The following is a 27500-nucleotide window of genomic DNA, read 5'->3' as shown; positions in this document are numbered from 1 at the left end:
AGTGAACTGTATAGTAACAGAACATGTGTAGTTAACAGTGAACTGTATAGTAACAGAACATGTGTAGTTAACAGTGAACTGTATAGTAACAGAACATGTGTAGTTAACAGAACATGTGTAGTTAACAGTGAACTGTATAGTAACAGAACATGTGTAGTTAACAGTGAACTGTATAGTAACAGAACACGATGTGTAGTTAACAGTGAACTGTATAGTAACAGAACATGTGTAGTTAACAGTGAACTGTATAGTAACAGAACATGTGTAGTTAACAGTGAACTGTATAGTAACAGAACATGTGTAGTTAACAGTGAACTGTATAGTAACAGAACATGTGTAGTTAACAGTGAACTGTATAGTAACAGAACATGTGTCGTTAACAGTGAACTGTATAGTAACAGAACATGTGTAGTTAACAGTGAACTGTATAGTAACAGAACATGTGTAGTTAACAGTGAACTGTATAGTAACAGAACATGTGTAGTTAACAGTGAACTGTATAGTAACAGAACATGTGTAGTTAACAGTGAACTGTATAGTAACATAACATGTGTAGTTAACAGTGAACTGTATAGTAACATAACATGTGTAGTTAACAGTGAACTGTATAGTAACAGAACATGTGTAGTTAACAGTGAACTGTATAGTAACATAACATGTGTAGTTAACAGTGAACTGTATAGTAACAGAACATGGGTAGTTAACAGTGAACTGTATAGTAACAGAACATGTGTAGTTAACAGTGAACTGTATAGTAACAGAACATGTGTAGTTAACAGTGAACTGTATAGTAACATAACATGTGTAGTTAACAGTGAACTGTATAGTAACAGAACATGTGTAGTTAACAGTGAACTGTATAGTAACAGAACATGTGTAGTTAACAGAACATGTGTAGTTAACAGTGAACTGTATAGTAACAGAACATGTGTAGTTAACAGTGAACTGTATAGTAACAGAACATGGGTAGTTAACAGTGAACTGTATAGTAACAGAACATGGGTAGTTAACAGTGAACTGTATAGTAACAGAACATGTGTAGTTAACAGTGAACTGTATAGTAACAGAACATGTGTAGTTAACAGAACATGTGTAGTTAACAGTGAACTGTATAGTAACAGAACATGTGTAGTTAACAGTGAACTGTATAGTAACATAACATGTGTAGTTAACAGTGAACTGTATAGTAACAGAACATGGGTAGTTAACAGTGAACTGTATAGTAACATGTGTAGTTAACAGTGAACTGTATAGTAACATGTGTAGTTAACAGTGAACTGTATAGTAACAGAACATGTGTAGTTAACAGTGAACTGTATAGTAACAGAACATGTGTAGTTAACAGTGAACTGTATAGTAACAGAACATGTGTAGTTAACAGTGAACTGTATAGTAACAGAACATGTGTAGTTAACAGTGAACTGTATAGTAACAGAACATGTGTAGTTAACAGTGAACTGTATAGTAACAGAACATGTGTAGTTAACAGTGAACTGTATAGTAACAGAACATGTGTAGTTAACAGTGAACTGTATAGTAACAGAACATGTGTAGTTAACAGTGAACTGTATAGTAACAGAACATGTGTAGTTAACAGTGAACTGTATAGTAACAGAACATGTGTAGTTAACAGTGAACTGTATAGTAACAGAACATGTGTAGTTAACAGTGAACTGTATAGTAACATAACATGTGTAGTTAACAGTGAACTGTATAGTAACAGAACATGTGTAGTTAACAGTGAACTGTATAGTAACAGAACATGTGTAGTTAACAGTGAACTGTATAGTAACAGAACATGTGTAGTTAACAGAACATGTGTAGTTAACAGTGAACTGTATAGTAACAGAACATGTGTAGTTAACAGTGAACTGTATAGTAACAGAACACGATGTGTAGTTAACAGTGAACTGTATAGTAACAGAACATGTGTAGTTAACAGTGAACTGTATAGTAACAGAACATGTGTAGTTAACAGTGAACTGTATAGTAACAGAACATGTGTAGTTAACAGTGAACTGTATAGTAACAGAACATGTGTAGTTAACAGTGAACTGTATAGTAACAGAACATGTGTCGTTAACAGTGAACTGTATAGTAACAGAACATGTGTAGTTAACAGTGAACTGTATAGTAACAGAACATGGGTAGTTAACAGTGAACTGTATAGTAACAGAACATGTGTATTTAACAGTGAACTGTATAGTAACAGAACATGTGTAGTTAACAGTGAACTGCATAGTAACAGAACATGTGTCGTTAACAGTGAACTGTATAGTAACAGAACATGTGTAGTTAACAGTGAACTGTATAGTAACAGAACATGGGTAGTTAACAGTGAACTGTATAGTAACAGAACATGTGTAGTTAACAGTGAACTGTATAGTAACAGAACATGATGTGTAGTTAACAGTGAACTGTATAGTAACAGAACATGATGTGTAGTTAACAGTGAACTGTATAGTAACAGAACACGTGTAGTTAACAGTGAACTGTATAGTAACAGAACATGTGTAGTTAACAGTGAACTGTATAGTAACAGAACATGTGTAGTTAACAGTGAACTGTATAGTAACAGAACATGTGTAGTTAACAGTGAACTGTATAGTAACAGAACATGTGTAGTTAACAGTGAACTGTATAGTAACAGAACATGTGTAGTTAACAGTGAACTGTATAGTAACAGAACATGTGTAGTTAACAGTGAACTGTATAGTAACAGAACATGTGTAGTTAACAGTGAACTGTATAGTAACAGAACATGTGTAGTTAACAGTGAACTGTATAGTAACAGAACATGTGTAGTTAACAGTGAACTGTATAGTAACAGAACATGTGTAGTTAACAGTGAACTGTATAGTAACAGAACATGTGTAGTTAACAGTGAACTGTATAGTAACAGAACATGTGTAGTTAACAGTGAACTGTATAGTAACATAACATGTGTAGTTAACAGTGAACTGTATAGTAACAGAACATGTGTAGTTAACAGTGAACTGTATAGTAACAGAACATGTGTAGTTAACAGTGAACTGTATAGTAACAGAACATGTGTAGTTAACAGAACATGTGTAGTTAACAGTGAACTGTATAGTAACAGAACATGTGTAGTTAACAGTGAACTGTATAGTAACAGAACACGATGTGTAGTTAACAGTGAACTGTATAGTAACAGAACATGTGTAGTTAACAGTGAACTGTATAGTAACAGAACATGTGTAGTTAACAGTGAACTGTATAGTAACAGAACATGTGTAGTTAACAGTGAACTGTATAGTAACAGAACATGTGTAGTTAACAGTGAACTGTATAGTAACAGAACATGTGTCGTTAACAGTGAACTGTATAGTAACAGAACATGTGTAGTTAACAGTGAACTGTATAGTAACAGAACATGGGTAGTTAACAGTGAACTGTATAGTAACAGAACATGTGTATTTAACAGTGAACTGTATAGTAACAGAACATGTGTAGTTAACAGTGAACTGCATAGTAACAGAACATGTGTCGTTAACAGTGAACTGTATAGTAACAGAACATGTGTAGTTAACAGTGAACTGTATAGTAACAGAACATGGGTAGTTAACAGTGAACTGTATAGTAACAGAACATGTGTAGTTAACAGTGAACTGTATAGTAACAGAACATGATGTGTAGTTAACAGTGAACTGTATAGTAACAGAACATGATGTGTAGTTAACAGTGAACTGTATAGTAACAGAACACGTGTAGTTAACAGTGAACTGTATAGTAACAGAACATGTGTAGTTAACAGTGAACTGTATAGTAACAGAACATGTGTAGTTAACAGTGAACTGTATAGTAACAGAACATGTGTAGTTAACAGTGAACTGTATAGTAACATAACATGTGTAGTTAACAGTGAACTGTATAGTAACAGAACATGTGCAGTTACCAGGGAACTGTATAGTAACAGAACATGTGTAGTTAACAGTGAACTGTATAGTAACAGAACATGTGTAGTTAACAGTGAACTGTATAGTAACAGAACATGTGTAGTTAACAGTGAACTGTATAGTAACATAACATGTGTAGTTAACAGTGAACTGTATAGTAACATAACATGTGTAGTTAACAGTGAACTGTATAGTAACAGAACATGTGTAGTTAACAGTGAACTGTATAGTAACAGAACATGTGTAGTTAACAGTGAACTGTATAGTAACAGAACATGTGTAGTTAACAGTGAACTGTATAGTAACAGAACATGTGTAGTTAACAGTGAACTGTATAGTAACAGAACATGTGTAGTTAACAGTGAACTGTATAGTAACAGAACATGTGTAGTTAACAGTAAACTGTATAGTAACAGAACATGTGTAGTTAACAGTGAACTGTATAGTAACAGAACATGTGTAGTTAACAGTGAACTGTATAGTAACAGAACATGTGTAGTTAACAGTTAACTGTATAGTAACATAACATGTGTAGTTAACAGTGAACTGTATAGTAACAGAACATGTGTAGTTAACAGTGAACTGTATAGTAACAGAACATGTGTAGTTAACAGTGAACTGTATAGTAACAGAACATGTGTAGTTAACAGTGAACTGTATAGTAACAGAACATGTGTAGTTAACAGTAAACTGTATAGTAACAGAACATGTGTAGTTAACAGTGAACTGTATAGTAACAGAACATGTGTAGTTAACAGTGAACTGTATAGTAACATAACATGTGTAGTTAACAGTGAACTGTATAGTAACAGAACATGTGTAGTTAACAGTGAACTGTATAGTAACATAACATGTGTAGTTAACAGTGAACTGTATAGTAACAGAACATGTGTAGTTAACAGTGAACTGTATAGTAACAGAACATGTGTAGTTAACAGTGAACTGTATAGTAACAGAACATGTGTAGTTAACAGTGAACTGTATAGTAACAGAACATGTGTAGTTAACAGTGAACTGTATAGTAACAGAACATGTGTAGTTAACAGTGAACTGTATAGTAACAGAACATGTGTAGTTAACAGTGAACTGTATAGTAACAGAACATGTGTAGTTAACAGTGAACTGTATAGTAACATAACATGATGTGTAGTTAACAGTGTTGGTTGGGTTCTGTTTTCTCCTTAAAATGGGCCTTTAAGGACTCCGTAGCCGAGCCAAAAAACCTTGTTGACGAAAGACTCTCCTCCAAATACAGGAGTCCATGACAACGTCAACCAGAGGAGGCGCTGAGCCTCTGAACACGGCCAGAGAAACCGGAGTGAGCCTCACCCGGCCTGGGATGACACCTCTGTCAACTCTGACCTCTCCACTGCTGCTCTGTCCCGGTCTCAGACAAACCCCGTTCCCGAGGTCGTTTCACCGGAAGAACCTTCGCCTTGCAGCCACCATCTTTCTCACAACGTCAAATGGAATTAAACCCAGTCGGAGACAATGGTCACACAGAACTGTTCTGAGCCCAAAGCCTCCTGAGCTCGTTTTCCAGCCCAGGCCAACAGGACACCGCTCCTGAGTATCTCGAATTTCCATCGCGAAACCACATTCCCTCGGGCCTTACGGACGGAGGTTTGAAACTCAGCTGGTTCGTCTGTCTGAACATACTCTTAACACCGGCCGTCTCACTCAAGCAATAAATTACTGGTTACACAAGCAGAGCAGAATGTAGTGGGTTTTTAACAAACACCAAAACAAACTTCTACCAAGACCCAAACTAGACACCATCTGTGGGTAACGACCCCTCTCTCCACACTAACAGACACCCAGGTCAGAGCCCAAACTAGACACCATCTGTGGGTAATGACTCCTCTCTCCACACTAACAGACACCCAGGTCAGAGCCCAAACTAGACACCATCTGTGGGTAATGACTCCTCTCTCCACACTAACAGACACCCAGGTCAGAGCCCAAACTAGACACCATCTGTGGGTAATGACCCCTCTCTCCACACTAACACCCAGGTCAGAGCCCAAACTAGACACCATCTGTGGGTAATGACTCCTCTCTCCACACTAACAGACACCCAGGTCAGAGCCCAAACTAGACACCATCTGTGGGTAATGACTCCTCTCTCCACACTAACACCCAGGTCAGAGCCCAAACTAGACACCATCTGTGGGTAATGACTCCTCTCTCCACACTAACACCCAGGTCAGAACCCAAACTAGACACCATCTGTGGGTAATGACTCCTCTCTCCACACTAACAGACACCCAGGTCAGAGCCCAAACTAGACACCATCTGTGGGTAATGACTCCTCTCTCCACACTAACAGACACCCAGGTCAGAGCCCAAACTAGACACCATCTGTGGGTAATGACTCCTCTCTCCACACTAACACCCAGGTCAGAGCCCAAACTAGACACCATCTGTGGGTAATGACTCCTCTCTCCACACTAACACCCAGGTCAGAGCCCAAACTAGACACCATCTGTGGGTAATGACTCCTCTCTCCACACTAACAGACACCCAGGTCAGAGCCCAAACTAGACACCATCTGTGGGTAATGACTCCTCTCTCCACAATAACACCCAGGTCAGAGCCCAAACTAGACACCATCTGTGGGTAACGACCCCTCTCTCCACACTAACAGACACCCAGGTCAGAGCCCAAACTAGACAACATCTGTGGGTAATGACTCCTCTCTCCACACTAACAGACACCCAGGTCAGAGCCCAAACTAGACAACATCTGTGGGTAACGACCCCTCTCTCCACACTAACACCCAGGTCAGAGCCCAAACTAGACACCATCTGTGGGTAATGACTCCTCTCTCCACACTAACACCCAGGTCAGAGCCCAAACTAGACACCATCTGTGGGTAATGACTCCTCTCTCCACACTAACACCCAGGTCAGAGCCCAAACTAGACACCATCTGTGGGTAATGACTCCTCTCTCCACACTAACAGACACCCAGGTCAGAGCCCAAACTAGACACCATCTGTGGGTAATGACCCCTCTCTCCACACTAACACCCAGGTCAGAGCCCAAACTAGACACCATCTGTGGGTAATGACTCCTCTCTCCACACTAACACCCAGGTCAGAGCCCAAACTAGACACCATCTGTGGGTAATGACTCCTCTCTCCACACTAACACCCAGGTCAGAGCCCAAACTAGACACCATCTGTGGGTAATGACTCCTCTCTCCACACTAACAGACACCCAGGTCAGAGCCCAAACTAGACACCATCTGTGGGTAATGACTCCTCTCTCCACACTAACAGACACCCAGGTCAGAGACCAAACTAGACACCATCTGTGGGTAACGACCCCTCTCTCCACACTAACACCCAGGTCAGAGCCCAAACTAGACAACATCTGTGGGTAACGACCCCTCTCTCCACACTAACACCCAGGTCAGAGCCCAAACTAGACACCATCTGTGGGTAATGACTCCTCTCTCCACACTAACACCCAGGTCAGAGCCCAAACTAGACAACATCTGTGGGTAATGACTCCTCTCTCCACACTAACACCCAGGTCAGAGCCCAAACTAGACACCATCTGTGGGTAACGACCCCTCTCTCCACACTAACAGACACCCAGGTCAGAGCCCAAACTAGACAACATCTGTGGGTAATGACTCCTCTCTCCACACTAACACCCAGGTCAGAGCCCAAACTAGACACCATCTGTGGGTAACGACCCCTCTCTCCACACTAACAGACACCCAGGTCAGAGCCCAAACTAGACACCATCTGTGGGTAATGACTCCTCTCTCCACACTAACAGACACCCAGGTCAGAGCCCAAACTAGACACCATCTGTGGGTAATGACTCCTCTCTCCACACTAACAGACACCCAGGTCAGAGCCCAAACTAGACACCATCTGTGGTAATGACTCCTCTCTCCACTAACAGACACCCAGGTCAGAGCCCAAACTAGACACCATCTGTGGGTAACGACCCCTCTCTCCACACTAACACCCAGGTCAGAGCCCAAAATAGACACCATCTGAGGGTAACGACCCCTCTCTCCACACTAACACCCAGGTCAGAGCCCAAACTAGACAACATCTGTGGGTAACGACCCCTCTCTCCACACTAACACCCAGGTCAGAGCCCAAACTAGACACCATCTGTGGGTAATGACCCCTCTCTCCACACTAACAGACACCCAGGTCAGAGCCCAAACTAGACACCATCTGAGGGTAACGACTCCTCTCTCCACACTAACACCCAGGTCAGAGCCCAAACTAGACACCATCTGTGGGTAATGACTCCTCTCTCCACACTAACACCCAGGTCAGAGCCCAAACTAGACACCATCTGTGGGTAATGACTCCTCTCTCCACACTAACAGACACCCAGGTCAGAGCCCAAACTAGACAACATCTGTGGGTAACGACCCCTCTCTCCACACTAACAGACACCCAGGTCAGAGCCCAAACTAGACACCATCTGTGGGTAACGACCCCTCTCTCCACACTAACACCCAGGTCAGAGCCCAAACTAGACACCATCTGTGGGTAACGACCCCTCTCTCCACACTAACACCCAGGTCAGAGCCCAAACTAGACACCATCTGAGGGTAACGACTCCTCTCTCCACACTAACAGACACCCAGGTCAGAGCCCAAACTAGACAACATCTGTGGGTAACGACCCCTCTCTCCACACTAACAGACACCCAGGTCAGAGCCCAAACTAGACACCATCTGTGGGTAACGACTCCTCTCTCCACACTAACAGACACCCAGGTCAGAGCCCAAACTAGACACCATCTGTGGGTAATGACTCCTCTCTCCACACTAACACCCAGGTCAGAGCCCAAACTAGACACCATCTGTGGGTAATGACTCCTCTCTCCACACTAACACCCAGGTCAGAGCCCAAACTAGACACCATCTGTGGGTAATGACTCCTCTCTCCACACTAACACCCAGGTCAGAGCCCAAACTAGACACCATCTGTGGGTAACGACTCCTCTCTCCACACTAACACCCAGGTCAGAGCCCAAACTAGACACCATCTGTGGGTAATGACTCCTCTCTCCACACTAACAGACACCCAGGTCAGAGCCCAAACTAGACACCATCTGTGGTAATGACTCCTCTCTCCACACTAACACCCAGGTCAGAGCCCAAACTAGACAACATCTGTGGGTAACGACCCCTCTCTCCACACTAACACCCAGGTCAGAGCCCAAACTAGACACCATCTGAGGGTAACGACTCCTCTCTCCACACTAACACCCAGGTTAGAGCCCAAACTCAGAGTCTTCCTGTCCTTGAAAAACATTCTGTAAATTACGTGACACATGTTTCCTTCAGGAGAGCTGAAGAGTGAAAACATTTCAGGACATGAATGTGAGCCAGGAAGACCGGAGCAGCCGAGGGCTCGGCATCCATTGGCCCATCGGTCATGTTTTCATCAGGTGAATACGATTGGTCATTGACTCCCCCATAGTGTGTTATACCAAGCGTCCGACTGAAACAGAACCATTACTTATCACTTACGATCCCAACAGCAGCATTATCCGTCTGAGGAAATGTATTTCACATGTAATATCTGTTCAGTCCTCCTCCAACAATACCGTGACAATACGTGGCGATTATCTAATGGTACGTGTTGGGATTCTACCTCACATGGCTGATATTAAGGCCTTATCCACTGTAAAGCCTCGTGTGTGTGTGTGTGTGTGTGTGTGTGTGTGTGTGTGTGTGTGTATCAAGTCCTCATCCAGTGTAACGCCTCTTCAGGATGTTTTGAAGTGGAACCATCTCTGTGAGGTCCTCCCAGCGTTCCACCATAGAGCTCTTTAAGTCCATCTGGATGACAGATGTTCAACTGCCACCAATTAAAGGATCATCTACCTTTTCATCACCACACTAAATCTACCGAGAGGAGGGGAGGTGGATCCTAGAGAATCATCCCTTTACTAGGAGAGGAGGGGAGGTGGCTCCTAGAGAATCATCCCCTTACTAGGAGAGGAGGGGAGGTGGCTCCTAGAGAATCATCCCTTTACTAGGAGAGGAGGGGAGGTGGCTCCTAGAGAATCATCCCTTTACTAGGAGAGGAGGGGAGGTGGCTCCTAGAGAATCATCCCTTTACTAGGAGAGGAGGGGAGGTGGCTCCTAGAGAATCATCCCTTTACTAGGAGAGGAGATGGCTCCTAGAGAATCATCCCCTTACTAGGAGAGGAGGGGAGGTGGCTCCTAGAGAATCATCCCTTTACTAGGAGAGGAGGGGAGGTGGCTCCTAGAGAATCATCCCTTTACTAGGAGAGGAGGGGAGGTGGCTCCTAGAGAATCAGCCCTTTACTAGGAGAGGAGGGGAGGTGGCTCCTAGAGAATCATCCCTTTACTAGGAGAGGAGGGGAGGTGGCTCCTAGAGAATCATCCCTTTACTAGGAGAGGAGGTGGCTCCTAGAGAATCATCCCCTTTACTAGGAGAGGAGGGGAGGTGGCTCCTAGAGAATCATCCCTTTACTAGGAGAGGAGGGGAGGTGGCTCCTAGAGAATCATCACCACACTAAATCTACCGAGAGGAGGGGAGGTGGCTCCTAGAGAATCATCCCTTTACTAGGAGAGGAGGGGAGGTGGCTCCTAGAGAATCATCCCTTTACTAGGAGAGGGGGGAGGTGGCTCCTAGAGAATCATCCCTTTACTAGGAGAGGAGGGGAGGTGGCTCCTAGAGAATCATCCCTTTACTAGGAGAGGAGGGGAGGTGGCTCCTAGAGAATCATCCCTTTACTAGGAGAGGAGGGGAGGTGGCTCCTAGAGAATCATCCCCACACTGAATTTACCGAGAGGAGGGAGGTGGCTACTAGAGAATCATCCCCTTTACTAGGAGAGGAGGGGAGGTGGCTCCTAGAGAATCATCCCCTTACTAGGAGAGGAGGGGAGGTGGCTCCTAGAGAATCATCCCTTTACTAGGAGAGGAGGGGAGGTGGATCCTAGATAATCATCCCTTTACTAGGAGAGGAGGGGAGGTGGCTCCTAGAGAATCATCCCCACTGAATCTACCGAGAGGAGGGGAGGTGGCTACTAGAGAATCATCCCCTTTACTAGGAGAGGAGGGGAGGTGGATCCTAGATAATCATCCCTTTACTAGGAGAGGAGGGGAGGTGGCTCCTAGAGAATCATCCCCACTGAATCTACCGAGAGGAGGGGAGGTGGCTCCTAGAGAATCATCCCTTTACTATTGCTCTCCCTCCCTCCCTCCATCCCTCCATCCATCTCTCCCTCTCTCCCCTCCCTCTCTCTCTCTCTCTCCCTCCCCTCCCTCCCTCTCTCCCTTCCCTCCCTCCCTCCCTCTCCTCCCAGGCCCAGACACACTCTTCTGTTTAGATCTGCACTCCAAGGTGGCTCGCCAGACACTTCATTCCTCAGGAATGACAAAATCCAATGAACAAGAGTACAGGAAGCCTGAATGACACCCAGATTACAGGAAGACTGAATCACACCCATATTACAGGAAGCCTGAATCACACCCAGATTACAGGAAGACTGAATCACACCCATATTACAGGAAGACTGAATCACACCCAGATTACAGGAAGACTGAATCACACCCAGATTACAGGAAGCCTGAATGACACCCATATTACAGGAAGACTGAATCACACCCATATTACAGGAAGACTGAATCACACCCAGATTACAGGAAGACTGAATCACACCCAGATTACAGGAAGCCTGAATGACACCCATATTACAGGAAGACTGAATCACACCCATATTACAGGAAGCCTGAATCACACCCAGATTACAGGAAGCCTGAATCACACCCAGATTACAGGAAGACTGAATCACACCCAGATTACAGGAAGACTGAATCACACCCAGATTACAGGAAGACTGAATCACACCCAGATTACAGGAAGACTGAATCACACCCATATTACAGGAAGACTGAATCACACCCATATTACAGGAAGACTGAATGACACCCAGATTACAGGAAGACTGAATCACACCCAGATTACAGGAAGACTGAATCACACCCAGATTACAGGAATACTGAATGACACCCATATTACAGGAAGACTGAATGACACCCAGATTACAGGAAGACTGAATCACACCCAGATTACAGGAAGACTGAATGACACCAATATTACAGGAAGACTGAATGACACCCATATTACAGGAAAACTGAATGACACCAATATTACAGGAAGACTGAATGACACCCAGATTACAGGAAGACTGAATGACACCCATATTACAGGAAGACTGAATGACACCCAGATTACAGGAAGACTGAATGACACCCAGATTACAGGAAGACTGAATGACACCCATATTACAGGAAGACTGAATGACACCCAGATTACAGGAAGACTGAATGACACCCATATTACAGGAAGACTGAATGACACCCAGATTACAGGAAGACTGAATGACACCCAGATTACAGGAAGACTGAATGACACCCAGATTACAGGAAGACTGAATGACACCCAGATTACAGGGAGACTGAGTGTCACCCATATTACAGGAAGACTGAATGACACCCAGATTACAGGAAGACTGAATGACACCCATATTACAGGAAGACTGAATGACACCCATATTACAGGAAGACTGAATGACACCCAGATTACAGGAAGACTGAATGACACCCATATTACAGGAAGACTGAATGACACCCAGATTACAGGAAGACTGAATGACACCCATATTACAGGAAGACTGAATGACACCCAGATTACAGGAAGACTGAATGACACCCAGATTACAGGAAGACTGAATGACACCCATATTACAGGAAGACTGAATGACACCCAGATTACAGGAAGACTGAATGACACCCAGATTACAGGAAGACTGAATGACACCCAGATTACAGGAAGACTGAATGACACCCAGATTACAGGGAGACTGAGTGTCACCCATATTACAGGAAGCCTGAATCACACCCATATTACAGGAAGCCTGAATGACTCCTGTATGGGAGCAGGTCTGAGTGAGACAAATCTAACTTTTAAAATATATCATAAGATAATCGTTGGGAATCGGCGTGAACAAATAAACACGTTAAATATTGTTTCCTTCAGTTTGAGTATTTGATGTCCTGCCGTGTTGAAGGGAACCAGGTACCTGTGTTTTTGGCGTTGGGGTCGGGGGCGAACAGCTTGACGGTGACTTTAGTCAGCATCCACTGCATCCAGAGGCTGACCTTTCCGCTGGTGCCTCCGAGACTGCTGGTCTTCTGCTCTAAGGTCACCGTGTCGGAGAACGGAGAGTCATCGCCCGCTGGAACAGAGTCACCCTGGGAGAAACAACACAACGCACATATCTGGTACACGGTAGGGGACCTAAGTACACATATCTGGTACACGGTAGGAGACCTAAGTACACATATCTGGTACACGGTAGGAGACCTAAGTACACATATCTGGTACACGGTAGGAGACCTAAGTACACATATCTGGTACACGGTAGGATACCTAAGTACACATATCTGATACACGGTAGGAGACCTAAGTACACATATCTGGTACACGGCAGGAGACCTAAGTACACATATCTGGTACACGGTAGGAGACCTAAGTACACATATCTGGTAACACGGTAGGAGACCTAAGTACACATATCTGGTACACGGCAGGAGACCTAAGTACACATATCTGATACACGGTAGGAGACCTAAGACGGTGGTTCCCAGCGTCATGTGACAACGCTGTTCCCAGCGTCATGTGACAGGAAAACAGAAAGGGGCTTTGTGTTTCAACACCATTCAATTGGTCAATCAGGAAGGAGCAACAGCCTATGAATGGCGAGGCCATAAACAACAGTAGATAAATCTGTTAGGGACACTACTTGATGAGTCATGTCTCTTTCCCCCTCGGTGTCACTAACCAGGGAAACCTCTCTGGTCTCTCAGTCAGTCAGTAATGACTGACTTCATCCTAGAGAATCATCCCTTTACTAATGATATGTCTTCATCTTCATCCTAGAGAATCATCCCCTTACTATTGATCTACCTCCCCTCCCTCTCTCCCCTCCCTCCTCTCCCTCTCTCCCTCTCCCCTCCCTCCCTCCCTTCCTCCCTCCCTCTCTCCCCTCCCTCCCTTCCTCCCTCTCTCCCTCCCTCTCCTCCCTCCCTCCCTCCTCTCCCTTCCTTCCTCCCTCCCTCTCTCCCCTCCCTCCATCCCTCTCTCCCTCCCTCCCTCTCTCCCCTCCCTCTCCCCTCCCTCCCTTCCTCCCTCTCCTCCCTCCCTCCTCTCCCTCCCTCTCTCCCTCCCTCCCCCCCTCTCCTCCCTCCCTCCTCTCCCTTCCTTCCTTCCTCTCTCCCCTCCCTCTCCCTCCCTCCCTCCCTCCCCTCTCTCCGTCCCTCCCTCTCTCCCTCTCTCCCCTCCCTCCCTCTCTCATATGATGATATGAGGTAAGTGTTTGTCAGGTCTCTGTGTGTGAAACAGACGAGGATGATAAAAAAATATATATATTCTGAGGCAGAATAACAACTAACAAGAGAATAAGATCGTAACGTGATTGTCCTCTCGTCTCGAGACGTAACAACACGTCAGAGCAGCGCTGCTTTTCCTAGTGACATCAGTCTGTGGTTAGTAGAGCAGGGGGAGAAGGGACATTGGGGGAGAAGGGACATTGGGGGAGAAGGGACATTGGGGGAGAAGGGACATTGGGGGGAGAAGGGACATTGGGGGGAGAAGGGACATTGGGGGGAGAAGGGACATTGGGGGGAGAAGGGACATTGGGGCGAGAAGGGACATTGGGGGGAGAAGGGACATTGGGGGAGAATGTACATTGGGGGAGAAGGGACATTGGGGGGAGAAGGGACATTGGGGGGAGAAGGGACATTGGGGGGGAGAAGGGACATTGGGGGGAGAAGGGACATTGGGGGAGAAGGGACATTGGGGGAGAAGGGACATTGGGGGGAGACGGGACATTGGGGGAGAATATACATTGGGGGAGAAGGGACATTGGGGGGAGAAGGGACATTGGGGGAGACATGACATTGGGGGGGAGAAGGGACATTGGGGGGGGGAGAAGGGACATTGGGGGGGGGAGAAGGGACATTGGGGGGGGGAGAAGGGACATTGGGGGGGAGAATGGACATTGGGGGAGAAGGGACATTGGGGGGAGAATGGACATTGGGGGAGAAGGGATATTGGGGGAGAAGGGACATTGGGGAGAGAAGGGACATTGGGGGAGAATGGACATTGGGGAGAGAAGGGACATTGGGGTTAGAAGGGACATTGGGGGAGAAGGGACATTGGGGGGAGAAGGGACATTGGGGGGAGAAGGGACATTGGGGGGAGAAGGGACATTTGGGAGAGAAGGGACATTGGGGAGAGAAGGTACATTGGGGAGAGAAGGGACATTGGGGGAGAATGGACATTGGGGGAGAAGGGACATTGGGGGGAGAATGTACATTGGGGGAGAAGGGACATTGGGGGGAGAAGGGACATTGGGGGGAGAAGGGACATTTGGGAGAGAAGGGACATTGGGGAGAGAAGGGACATTGGGGAGAGAAGGGACATTGGGGGAGAATGGACATTGGGGAGAGAAGGGACATTGGGGAGAGAAGGGACATTGGGGGGAGAAGGGACATTGGGGGGAGAAGGGACATTGGGGGGAGAATGGACATTGGGGGGAGACGGGACATTGGGGGGGAGAAGGGATATTGGGGGATAATGGACATTGGGGGAGAAGGGACATTGGGGGAGAAGGGACATTGGGGGGAGAATGTACATTGGGGGGAGAAGGGACATTGGGGGGAGAAGGGACATTGGGGGGAGAAGGGACATTGGGGAGAGAAGGGACATTGGGGAGAGAAGGTACATTGGGGAGAGAAGGGACATTGGGGGGAGACGGGACATTGGGGGATAATATACATTGGGGGAGAAGGGACATTGGGGGGAGACAGGACATTGGGGGGGGAGAAGGGACATTGGGGGAGAATGGACATTGGGGGAGAAGGGACATTGGGGGGGAGAATGGACATTGGGGGAGAAGGGATATTGGGGGAGAAGGGACATTGGGGAGAGAAGGGACATTGGGGGGAGAAGGGACATTGGGGAGAGAAGGGACATTGGGGGAGAATGTACATTGGGGAGAGAAGGGACATTGGGGAGAGAAGGGACATTGGGGGAGAATGGACATTGGGGGAGAAGGGACATTGGGGGAGAAGGGACATTGGGGGAGAAGGGACATTGGGGGGAGAAGGGACATTGGGGAGAGAAGGGACATTGGGGAGAGAAGGGACATTGGGGAGAGAAGGGACATTGCGGGAGAATGTACATTGGGGAGAGAAGGGACATTGGGGGGAGAAGGGACATTGGGGAGAGAAGGGACATTGGGGGGAGACGGGACATTGGGGGGAGAAGGGACATTTGGGAGAGAAGGGACATTGGGGAGAGAAGGTACATTGGGGAGAGAAGGGACATTGGGGGAGAAGGGACATTGGGGGAGAATGGACATTGGGGAGAGAAGGGACATTGGGGGAGAAGGGACATTGGGGGGAGAAGGGACATTGGGGGGAGAAGGGACATTGGGGGATAATGGACATTGGGGGGAGACGGGACATTGGGGGGGAGAAGGGACATTGGGGGAGAATGGACATTGGGGGAGAAGGGACATTGGGGGGAGAATGTACATTGGGGGAGAAGGGACATTGGGGGGAGAAGGGACATTGGGGGGAGAAGGGACATTTGGGAGAGAAGGGACATTGGGGAGAGAAGGTACATTGGGGAGAGAAGGGACATTGGGGGAGAATGGACATTGGGGGATAATGGACATTGGGGAGAGAAGGGACATTGGGGGAGAAGGGACATTGGGGGGAGAAGGGACATTGGGGGGAGAAGGGATATTGGGGGAGAATGGACATTGGGGGAGAAGGGACATTGGGGGAGAAGGGACATTGGGGGGAGAATGTACATTGGGGGGAGAAGGGACATTGGGGGGAGAAGGGACATTTGGGAGAGAAGGGACATTGGGGAGAGAAGGGACATTAGGGAGAGAAGGTACATTGGGGAAAGAAGGGACATTGGGGGGAGACGGGACATTGGGGGGGAGAAGGGACATTGGGGGAGAATATACATTGGGGGAGAAGGGACATTGGGGGGAGAATGGACATTGGGGGGAGAAGGGACATTGGGGGAGAAGGGACATTGGGGGGAGACAGGACATTGGGGGGAGAAGGGACATTTGGGAGAGAAGGGACATTGGGGAGAGAAGGTACATTGGGGAGAGAAGGGACATTGGGGGAGAATGGACATTGGGGGAGAATGGACATTGGGGAGAGAAGGGACATTGGGGTGAGAAGGGACATTTGGGAGAGAAGGGACATTGGGGAGAGAAGGTACATTGGGGAGAGAAGGGACATTGGGGGAGAATGGACATTGGGGGAGAATGGACATTGGGGAGAGAAGGGACATTGGGAGAGAAGGGACATTGGGGGGAGAAGGGACATTGGGGGGAGAATGGACATTGGGGGGAAAAGGGACATTGGGGGGAGAATGGACATTGGGGAGACGGGACATTGGGGGGGAGAAGGGACATTGGGGGAGAATGGACATTGGGGGAGAAGGGACATTGGGGTGAGAATGTACATTGGGGGGAGAAGGGACATTGGGGAGAGAAGGTACATTGGGGAGAGAAGGGACATTGGGGGAGAATGGACATTGGGGGAGAATGTACATTGGGGGAGAAGGGACATTGGGGGGAGAAGGGACATTGGGGAGAGAAGGGACATTGGGGGGAGAAGGGACATTTGGGAGAGAAGGGACATTGGGGAGAGAAGGGACATTGGGGAGAGAAGGGACATTGGGGGAGAATGGACATTGGGGGAGAATGGACATTGGGGAGAGAAGGGACATTGGGGGGAGAAGGGACATTGGGGGAGAATGGACATTGGGGGAGAAGGGACATTGGGGGAGAAGGGACATTGGGGGGAGAAGGGACATTGGGGGGAGAAGGGACATTGGGGAGATAAGGGACATTGGGGGGAGAATGGACATTGGGGGAGAAGGGACATTGGGGAGAGAAGGAACATTGGGGGGAGAAGGGACATTGGGGGGAGAAGGGACATTGGGGGGAGAAGGGATATTGGGGGGAGAAGGGACATTGGGGCGAGAAGGGACATTGGGGGGAGAAGGGACATTGGGGAGAGAAGGGACATTGGGGGGAGACGGGACATTGGGGGGAGAAGGGACATTTGGGAGAGAAGGGACATTGGGGAGAGAAGGTACATTGGGGAGAGAAGGGACATTGGGGGAGAATGGACATTGGGGGAGAATGGACATTGGGGAGAGAAGGGACATTGGGGGAGAAGGGACATTGGGGGGAGAAGGGACATTGGGGGGAGAAGGGACATTGGGGGATAATGGACATTGGGGGGAGACGGGACATTGGGGGGGAGAAGGGACATTGGGGGAGAATGGACATTGGGGGAGAAGGGACATTGGGGGGAGAATGTACATTGGGGGAGAAGGGACATTGGGGGGAGAAGGGACATTGGGGGGAGAAGGGACATTTGGGAGAGAAGGGACATTGGGGAGAGAAGGTACATTGGGGAGAGAAGGGACATTGGGGGAGAATGGACATTGGGGGATAATGGACATTGGGGAGAGAAGGGACATTGGGGGAGAAGGGACATTGGGGGGAGAAGGGACATTGGGGGGAGAAGGGATATTGGGGGAGAATGGACATTGGGGGAGAAGGGACATTGGGGGAGAAGGGACATTGGGGGGAGAATGTACATTGGGGGGAGAAGGGACATTGGGGGGAGAAGGGACATTTGGGAGAGAAGGGACATTGGGGAGAGAAGGGACATTAGGGAGAGAAGGTACATTGGGGAGAGAAGGGACATTGGGGGGGAGAAGGGACATTGGGGGGGAGAAGGGACATTGGGGGAGAATATACATTGGGGGAGAAGGGACATTGGGGGGAGAATGGACATTGGGGGGAGAAGGGACATTGGGGGAGAAGGGACATTGGGGGGAGACAGGACATTGGGGGGAGAAGGGACATTTGGGAGAGAAGGGACATTGGGGAGAGAAGGTACATTGGGGAGAGAAGGGACATTGGGGGAGAATGGACATTGGGGGAGAATGGACATTGGGGAGAGAAGGGACATTGGGGGAGAAGGGACATTGGGGGGAGAATGGACATTGGGGGGAAAAGGGACATTGGGGGGAGAATGGACATTGGGGAGACGGGACATTGGGGGGGAGAAGGGACATTGGGGGAGAATGGACATTGGGGGAGAAGGGACATTGGGGTGAGAATGTACATTGGGGGGAGAAGGGACATTGGGGAGAGAAGGTACATTGGGGAGAGAAGGGACATTGGGGGAGAATGGACATTGGGGGAGAATGTACATTGGGGGAGAAGGGACATTGGGGGGAGAAGGGACATTGGGGAGAGAAGGGACATTGGGGGGAGAAGGGACATTTGGGAGAGAAGGGACATTGGGGAGAGAAGGAACATTGGGGGGAGAAGGGACATTGGGGGGAGAAGGGACATTGGGGGGAGAAGGGACATTGGTGGGGAGAAGGGACATTGGGGGGAGTAGGATTGTGTGAGACTCATACTGTCACTGGTGTTAACTCCAAAGACAAGCCTCTAGCACCCATATGGGCTGGTGAGGGAGAGGGAGGAGGCCTCTCTGTTAACTCCAAGACAAGGAGGAGAAGGAGGAGGAAGAGGTGGAGGAAGAGGAGGATGAGGAAGAGGAGGAGGAAGAGGTGGAGGAGGCGGAGGAGAAGGAAGAGGAGGGGGAGGAGGAGGAAGATGAGGAGGAAGAGGAGGAGGCGGAGGAGAAGGAAGAGGAGGGGGTGGCCCCGGAGTCCCTCTGTTAACTCTTAGCTCATTACTGGGTTTGGCAAGAGACGAGGGATGACAACATTGTGCCATGTTTAATTCCTCTCCCATCTCTTCCCATTGCCCTCTGGGGGATCTGTTTTCCAGACATATATCTGTGTGGCTGACACGCTGAGTGGGAACGCTACAAACAAACAATATGGCAATTTACAGCCTTGGAGAGAGATTTTCCACTGAGCAGAGTGAGCCTGTCAGTGTAATGACAGACTGCGTGTGTGTCAGGGTGGTGTGTGTGTGTGTGTGTGTGTGTGTGTGTGTGTGTGTGTGTGTGTGTGTGTGTGTGTGTGTGTGTGTGTGTGTGTGTGTCAGGGTGGTGTGTGTGTGTGTGTGTCAGGGTGGTGTGTGTGTGTCAGGGTGTGTGTCAGGGTGGTGTGTGTGTGTGTCAGTGTGGTGTGTGTGTGTCAGTGTGTGTGTCAGGGTGGTGTGTGTGTGTGTGTGTCAGGGTGGTGTGTGTCTGTGTGTCAGGGTGTGTGTCAGGGTGGTGTGTGTGTGTGTCAGTGTGGTGTGTGTGTGTCAGTGTGTGTGTCAGGGTGGTGTGTGTGTGTGTGTGTCAGGGTGGTGTGTGTGTCAGTGTGTGTGTCAGGGTGGTGTGTGTGTGTCGGTGTGGTGTGTGTGTGTCAGTGTGTGTGTCAGGGTGGTGTGTGTGTGTCAGGGTGCTGGTATCATGGTATTAACCTGTGGTTGGTGAGTACAGTAGTACGGGGTAACAAGGTTATCGACCAGCTCAATGAAACCCTCTGTGGTCCTGATTACACATTCTAAACACAAACCAGATGAGGAAACTATGTCCCCCTCTCCTCTCCTCTCCTCTCCTCTCCCCTCCCCTCCTCTCCTCTCCTCTCCTCTCCTCCGCTCCTCTCCTCCCCTCTCCGCTCCTCTCCTCCCCTCTCCGCTCCCATCTCCTCTCTCCCCTCCCCTCCCCTCCCTCCTCTCCTCTCCTCTCCTCGTCTCCTCCTCCTCCCCTCTCTCCTCTCCTCTCCACTCCACTCCACTCCACTCCACTCCTATCCCCTCCTCTCCTCTCCTCTCCTCTCCCTCCTCCTCTCCTCTCCTCTCTCCCCTCCCTCCTCTCCTCTCTCCTCTCCTCTCCTCTCCTCTCCACTCCACTCCACTCCTATCCCCTCCTCTCCTCTCCTCTCCTCTCCTCTCCTCTCCTCTCCTCTCCTCTCCTCTCCTCTCCTCCCTCTACTCCTCCCCTCTCCGTATGGTAACTGGGGTTTGATGCTAATCAGCAAACTGAATTGTGAATTTGAGGCTGACTGCAGATCTCAGTAAACAACGGCCGACGACAACATAAACACACTCTGATTCAGATTGTTAAAAATAGATGCAGATTATTATGGGATGGACTCTTCGGGATAGCCGATGAGAAGCATATGTGGGGTAGGCCGAGCCAGGCGAGAACAATAAACTGTTCTCTAGGAGTTAACAATTATTCTCTGAATTAAATGTCTGTGCAGTTTATTATCTAGGCCCCTTGGTGAGATACTGTAGTGGTACGTCCCAAAAGGGAACCTATTCCCTACATTAGTGCACTACTTTTGACCCAAAGCCCCTCTACACACATACCTAACAAAGTGATTGTAAAGTGATTAATACTCGAGGTAACACGTTGAATTATCGTCAAATCACCTCGAGCCACTGGTTCTAAGTGAAGCCATTATCTGTTGCTAAGGAACCCAACAGAACAGGGCCTGCTGGTCCAGGAGAGGTCGAGTTGAGTAACGTGATAGACGAGGCCAATCCCTTAACGGTGGAACACTAAACCGTACGAACGTGTGGAGATCTGAGAGGGTTTGATCGGTATATAATCCAATATGGTGAAACGTCTTTATCTGGGCCTATCAGAGAGCGAGGTGGAGATATTACCATATTGCTTATCAAAATGCTGTCAAATCCTCTCAGATCTCCACAAGTACGTAGGGTTTAGGGTTTAGATGTCCATTTGGGATTGGGCCCTGCAGAGTTCTCCTCTGGACGTTTTAACAAGGTGGAGCTGATAAGGAATGAGGGGGGAGGGAGGGGGGGGGTATCCCCCCTTCTGACTCAGACAATTTTAGATTTTTTTAAACACCTGTAACTGCCATTTTCTACAATCTAGATCTTAAACCAGGGGTGTCAAACTCATTTTGCCCCGGGGGCCGTATTCGGTGTTCAACGAGGTACGGAGGGCCGCACTGATTTAAAAATATATATTTCCTCGCTGTTAAAAACCATAAAAATGGTCGTCTATCCATGTGGTTTCTGGACTTGTCGACGCTCCCTGACTGTCTCGTTTCCCCGTCGGTGATGATTAGCAGCTGGACAGACACTGTATGAAGGTGGGTCCATCACATCTACACTGTTTCCATTTTACTTTCAGTCATTTCAAACTATATTGAGTTTGTTTCCCTGTCCCCCCTATCCCCCTCAAAGAAAAGTATAATTAATATATATATACTGTATATATTTAAGCAATAATGCCCGAGGGGGTGTGGGTATATGGCCAATATATCACGGCTAAAGGTTCTTCTGTTCTTGCACACGACACACCGCGGAGTGCCTGGACACAGCCCTTAGCCGTGGTGTATTGGTCATATACCACAACCCCCCAAGGTGCCTTATTGTTATTATAAACTGGTTACCAACGTAATTAGAGCAGTAAAAATTCATGTTTTGTCAAAGCTGTGGTGTTCGGTCTGATATATTTATTAATTTAACCTTTGTTTAAAAGGGAAGTCAGTTAAGAACAAATTCTTATTTACAATGACGGCCTACACCGGCCAAACCCAGACGACGCTGGGGGCAATTGTGCGTCGCCCTATGGGGCTCTCAATCACGGCCGGGTTGTGATACAGCCTGGATTCGAACCAGGGTGTTTGTAGTGATGCCTCTAGGACTGAGACACAGTGCCTTAGACCGATGCACCACTCGGGAACTCATATGTACCACGGCTGTCAGCCAATCAGCATTCAGGGATTGAACCGCCCAGTTTATAAACACTGAACCTGGAATGTGTTATTCTGTTCTGAAATAAAGAATCTCCATCACACACATCCCCCCCCCCCCCCCCCCCTCCAGCCCCTCCCCAGCCCCTCCAGCTCCTGCCCCCCCAGCCCCTCCCGGCCCCCCCCAGCCCCCCCCCAGCCCCTCCCAGCCCCTCCCGGCCCCCAACATGAGGCCTTGAGCTGGGCTAGCAGAGTGGGGGGGTTGAGCCCCGTTCCTCCAGGCCCCCCCGGCCCCCCCCGCCCCCCCCCAACATGAGGCCTTGAGCTGGGCTAGCAGAGTGGGGGGGTTGAGCCCCGTTCCTCCAGGCTGCCCCGGCCCCCCCCAGCCCCTCCCGGCCCCCCCCAGCACCCCAACATGAGGCCTTGAGCTGGGCTAGCAGAGTGGGGGCCCCGTTCCTCCAGGCCTGCCTGTCTCAGCCTCCTCTCCTCCTCCTGTGGGCCAAAGACATCCTCGTTCCCACACCTCCGCACGCCAAGCCCTAAAGTATACACTCTAATTCCTGGGCCCACTGCCGCACTGCGCCGCTCACCCACAGGGGACACACATTTATTTACTCAGCACAGTTTGTCTTCACTCATCAGAGAGACCCAAACATACAGAGAGAGAGAGAGAGAGAGAGAGAGGGGGGGAGAGAGAGGGGGGAGAGAGAGAGATAGAGAGAGAGGAAGGGAGGGAGAGAGAGAGAGAGGAAGGGAGGGAGAGAGAGGGAGAGAGAGAGGGAGAGAGAGAGGGGGGGGGGGAGAGAGGGGGGGAGAGAGAGCGGGGAGAGAGAGAGATAGAGAGAGAGGAAGGGAGGGAGAGAGAGAGAGAGGAAGGGAGGGAGAGAGAGGGAGAGAGAGAGGGAGGGGGGGAGGAGAGAGAGGGGGGAGAGAGAGGAAGGGAGGGAGAGAGAGAGAGAGGGAGGGGGGGAGGAGAGAGAGGGGGGAGAGAGAGAGAGAGGAGGGGAGAGAGGGGAGATAGAGGAAGGGAGGGAGAGAGAGAGAGGAAGGGAGGGAGAGAGAGAGGGGAGGGAGAGAGAGGAGGGGAGGGAGAGAGAGGAGGGGAGGGAGAGAGAGAAGGGGAGGGAGAGAGAGAGAGAGGAGGGAGAGAGAGAGAGGAGGGAGAGATGAGGGTGGGAGGGTGTTTGGGGGTTGCTGACTTATCAAAACAGCTCCTGCATTCTTGCTCAATCAGCCGGCGTCCCGGAGGACTAAACACTTCTACCTCTGTTTGGACTCTGGTAAACACTGACAAGTGGTCTGTCAGGGGCCTTACCACCTGCCTGCCTTACCGCCTGCCTGTCCCTCCTCTGCCTGCCTGCCGCCTTTATACTTTACCGCCTGCATGCCCCTCTGCCTGCCTTACCGCCTGCATGCCCCTCTGCCTGCCTTACCGCCTGCATGCCCCTCTGCCTGCCTTACCAACTGCCTGTCCCTCCCCTGCCTGCCTTACCGCCTGTCTGTCCCTCCTCTGCCTGCCTTACCGCATGCATGCCCCTCTGCCTGCCTTACCGCCTGTTTGTCCCTCCCCTGCCTGCCTTACCGCCTGTGTGTCCCTCCTCTGCCTGCCTTACCGCCTGTTTGTCCCTCCTCTGCCTGACTTACCGCCTGTGTGTCCCTCCTCTGCCTGCCTTACCGCCTGTATGTCCCTCCTCTGCCTGCCTTACCGCCTGTATGTCCCTCCTCTGCCTGCCTTACCGCATGCATGTCCCTCCTCTGCCTGCCTTACCGCCTGTTTGTCCCTCCTCTGCCTGCCTTACCGCATGCATACCCATCTGTCTGCCTGCATGCCCCTCTGCCTGCCTTACCGCCTGCATACCCATCTGTCTGCCTGCATGCCCTTCTGCCTGCCTGCCTGCCCCTCTCCACCCCTCTCCAATGTTTCCATGTGATCACACATGCCCCCCAGGGTAGAGCAGACCTCGTTACCCCCCCAGGGTAGAGCAGACCTCGTTACCCCCCCAGGGTAGAGCAGACCTCGTTACCCCCCCAGGGTAGAGCATACCTCGTTACCCCCCCAGGGTAGAGCAGACCTCGTTACCCCCCCAGGGTAGAGCAGACCTCGTTACCCCCCCAGGGTAGAGCAGACCTCGTTACCCCCCCAGGGTAGAGCAGACCTCGTTACCCCCCCAGGGTAGAGCAGACCTCGTTACCCCCCCAGGGTAGAGCAGCCCTCGTCCCCCCCCAGGGTAGAGCAGACCTCGTTACCCCCCCAGGGTAGAGCAGCCCTCGTCCCCCCCCAGGTTAGAGCAGACCTCGTTACCCCCCCAGGGTAGAGCAGCCCTCGTTACCCCCCCAGGGTAGAGCAGACCTCGTTACCCCCCCAGGGTAGAGCAGACCTCGTTACCCCCCCAGGGTAGAGCAGCCCTCGTCCCCCCCCAGGGTAGAGCAGCCCCGGGTGTTTCTCTGAAGCAGAGTACATATCCAGGTTCTTGTTTCCTCCAGATGAAGAGGTCTGGAACGGCAGGTTTATACTCAGAGTTCCACTCATCAAACGGACATCAAGTCTGCCGTGTTTAGTTCTGTTTAGTAGGAGAACAAACCTGACCAGGTTTTTCCACAGAATGTTAAACCCTCTCCGACCAAACACAACAGCATTCCTCCACCAACACAGCCAATCACACACCATGTTGACATCGCCGCTCAGGACCGACACAAAACAACTAGGATTTGAGTTAGAAATGATAAATCACGTACAGCTACATGTAAACACGTGACTTCATGAGGCACGGCACCCTGGGTAAAACATCCACTTTATACTGCACTTAGTGTGTGTGTGTGTGTGTGTCTGCCTCCGTGTGTGTGTGTGTGTGTGTGTGTGTGTGTGTGTGTGTGTGTGTGTGTGTGTGTGTCTAACCTCGGTGGGGGACCCAAAATCAGCGGAGGGGGAGCAGGTGCTGGTGTCTGGGAGAGCGGTGCCTGCGCTGGAGCGGACGGGGGAGGAGGGGGCCGGCCCAGTGGGGGGTTCTGGGATAGTGGAGGCCTGACGCAGGACGCCCCTCTTCTCCAGACGGGTCCACGTTGAACTCCACGACAGGAACAACTCATACAGCAACTGGACCTGAAAGAGAAGGAGGGAGAGACATCTGTAATTACTCATTCAACTGCATTTCACCTTGAAAGGTCAGCAGCCATCAGAACAGAACAGAACAGAACAGAACAGGAACAGAACAGAACAGAACAGAGCAGAACAGAACAGAGCAGAGCAGAACAGAACAGAACAGAACAGAACAGAGCAGAGCAGAGCAGAGCAGAACAGAACAGAGCAGAGCCGAACAGAACAGAACAGAGCAGAACAGAACAGAACAGAGCAGAAGAGAACAGAACAGAACAGAGCAGGAACAGAGCAGAGCAGAACAGAGCAGAACAGAACAGAGCAGAACAGAACAGAGCCGAACAGAAGAGCAGAGCAGAACAGAGCAGAACAGAACAGAGCAGAGCCGAACAGAACAGAGCAGAGCCGAACAGAACAGAGCCGAACAGAACAGAACAGAGCAGAGCAGAACAGAACAGAGCAGAGCCGAACAGAACAGAACAGAACAGAGCAGAACAGAACAGAACAGAACAGGAACAGAACAGAACAGAGCAGAACAGAACAGAGCAGAGCCGAACAGAACAGAGCAGAGCCGAACAGAACAGAGCAGAGCAGAACAGAACAGAGCAGAGCCGAACAGAACAGAACAGAGCAGAACAGAACAGAGCAGAGCCGAACAGAACAGAGCAGAGCAGAACAGAACAGAACAGAGCAGAACAGAACAGAACAGAGCAGAAGAGAACAGAACAGAACAGAGCAGGAACAGAGCAGAGCAGAACAGAGCAGAACAGAACAGAGCAGAACAGAACAGGAACAGAACAGAGCCGAACAGAACAGAACAGAGCAGAAGAGAACAGAACAGAACAGAGCAGGAACAGAGCAGAGCAGAACAGAGCAGAACAGAACAGAGCAGAACAGAACAGGAACAGAACAGAGCCGAACAGAACAGAGCAGAGCAGAGCAGAGCAGAACAGAGCAGAACAGAACAGAGCAGAACAGGAACAGAACAGAGCAGAACAGAGCAGAACAGAGCAGAACATAACAGAGCAGAACAGAACAGAGCAGAACAGAGCAGAACAGAGCAGAACAGAACAGAGCAGAGCAGAACAGAGCAGAACAGAACAGAGCAGAACAGAACAGAGCCGAACAGAACAGAGCAGAACAGAGCAGAACAGAGCAGAACAGAGCAGAACAGAACAGAACAGAGCAGAGCAGAGCAGAACAGAGCAGAACAGAACAGAGCAGAACAGAGCAGAACAGAGCAGAACAGAACAGGAACAGAACAGAGCCGAACAGAACAGAGCAGAACAGAGCAGAACAGAACAGAGCAGAGCAGAACAGAGCAGAGCAGAACAGAACAGAGCAGAGCAGAACAGAGCAGAGCAGAGCAGAGCAGAACAGAACAGGAACAGAACAGAGCCGAACAGAACAGAGCAGAACAGAGCAGAACAGAACAGAGCAGAACAGAGCAGAACAGAACAGAGCCGAACAGAACAGAGCAGAGCAGAACAGAGCAGAACAGAACAGAGCAGAACAGGAACAGAACAGAGCCGAGCAGAACAGAGCAGAACAGAACAGAGCAGAACAGAACAGGAACAGAACAGAGCCGAACAGAACAGAGCAGAACAGAGCAGAACAGAACAGAGCATAACAGAGCAGAACAGAACAGAGCAGAGCAGAACAGAGCAGAACAGAACAGAGCAGAGCAGAACAGAGCAGAACAGAACAGAG

The 27500-nt window shown here is 49.4% G+C and overlaps 1 protein-coding gene across 1 annotated transcript in view; it reads right to left on the bottom strand.

Moving 5' to 3' along the window:
- The window catches only part of LOC139572810 (intermembrane lipid transfer protein VPS13B-like), a 920449-nt gene that overhangs the window by 397871 nt on the left and 495078 nt on the right, over positions 1-27500 (bottom strand). The window contains exons 25-26 of the mRNA XM_071395592.1: positions 25593-25796; positions 13023-13194 (exon numbers count right to left, since the gene is read on the bottom strand). Coding sequence (XP_071251693.1) covers positions 13023-13194; positions 25593-25796 — 376 coding nt within the window. The remainder of the gene's footprint in view (positions 1-13022; positions 13195-25592; positions 25797-27500) is intronic.

This window comes from Salvelinus alpinus, chromosome 4 (genome assembly GCF_045679555.1).
Source record: "Salvelinus alpinus chromosome 4, SLU_Salpinus.1, whole genome shotgun sequence".
NCBI classification, from domain to species: domain Eukaryota; kingdom Metazoa; phylum Chordata; class Actinopteri; order Salmoniformes; family Salmonidae; genus Salvelinus; species Salvelinus alpinus.
Note: the sequence above shows the minus strand (reverse complement) of the source record. Positions and strands in the feature narration are given on the sequence as shown.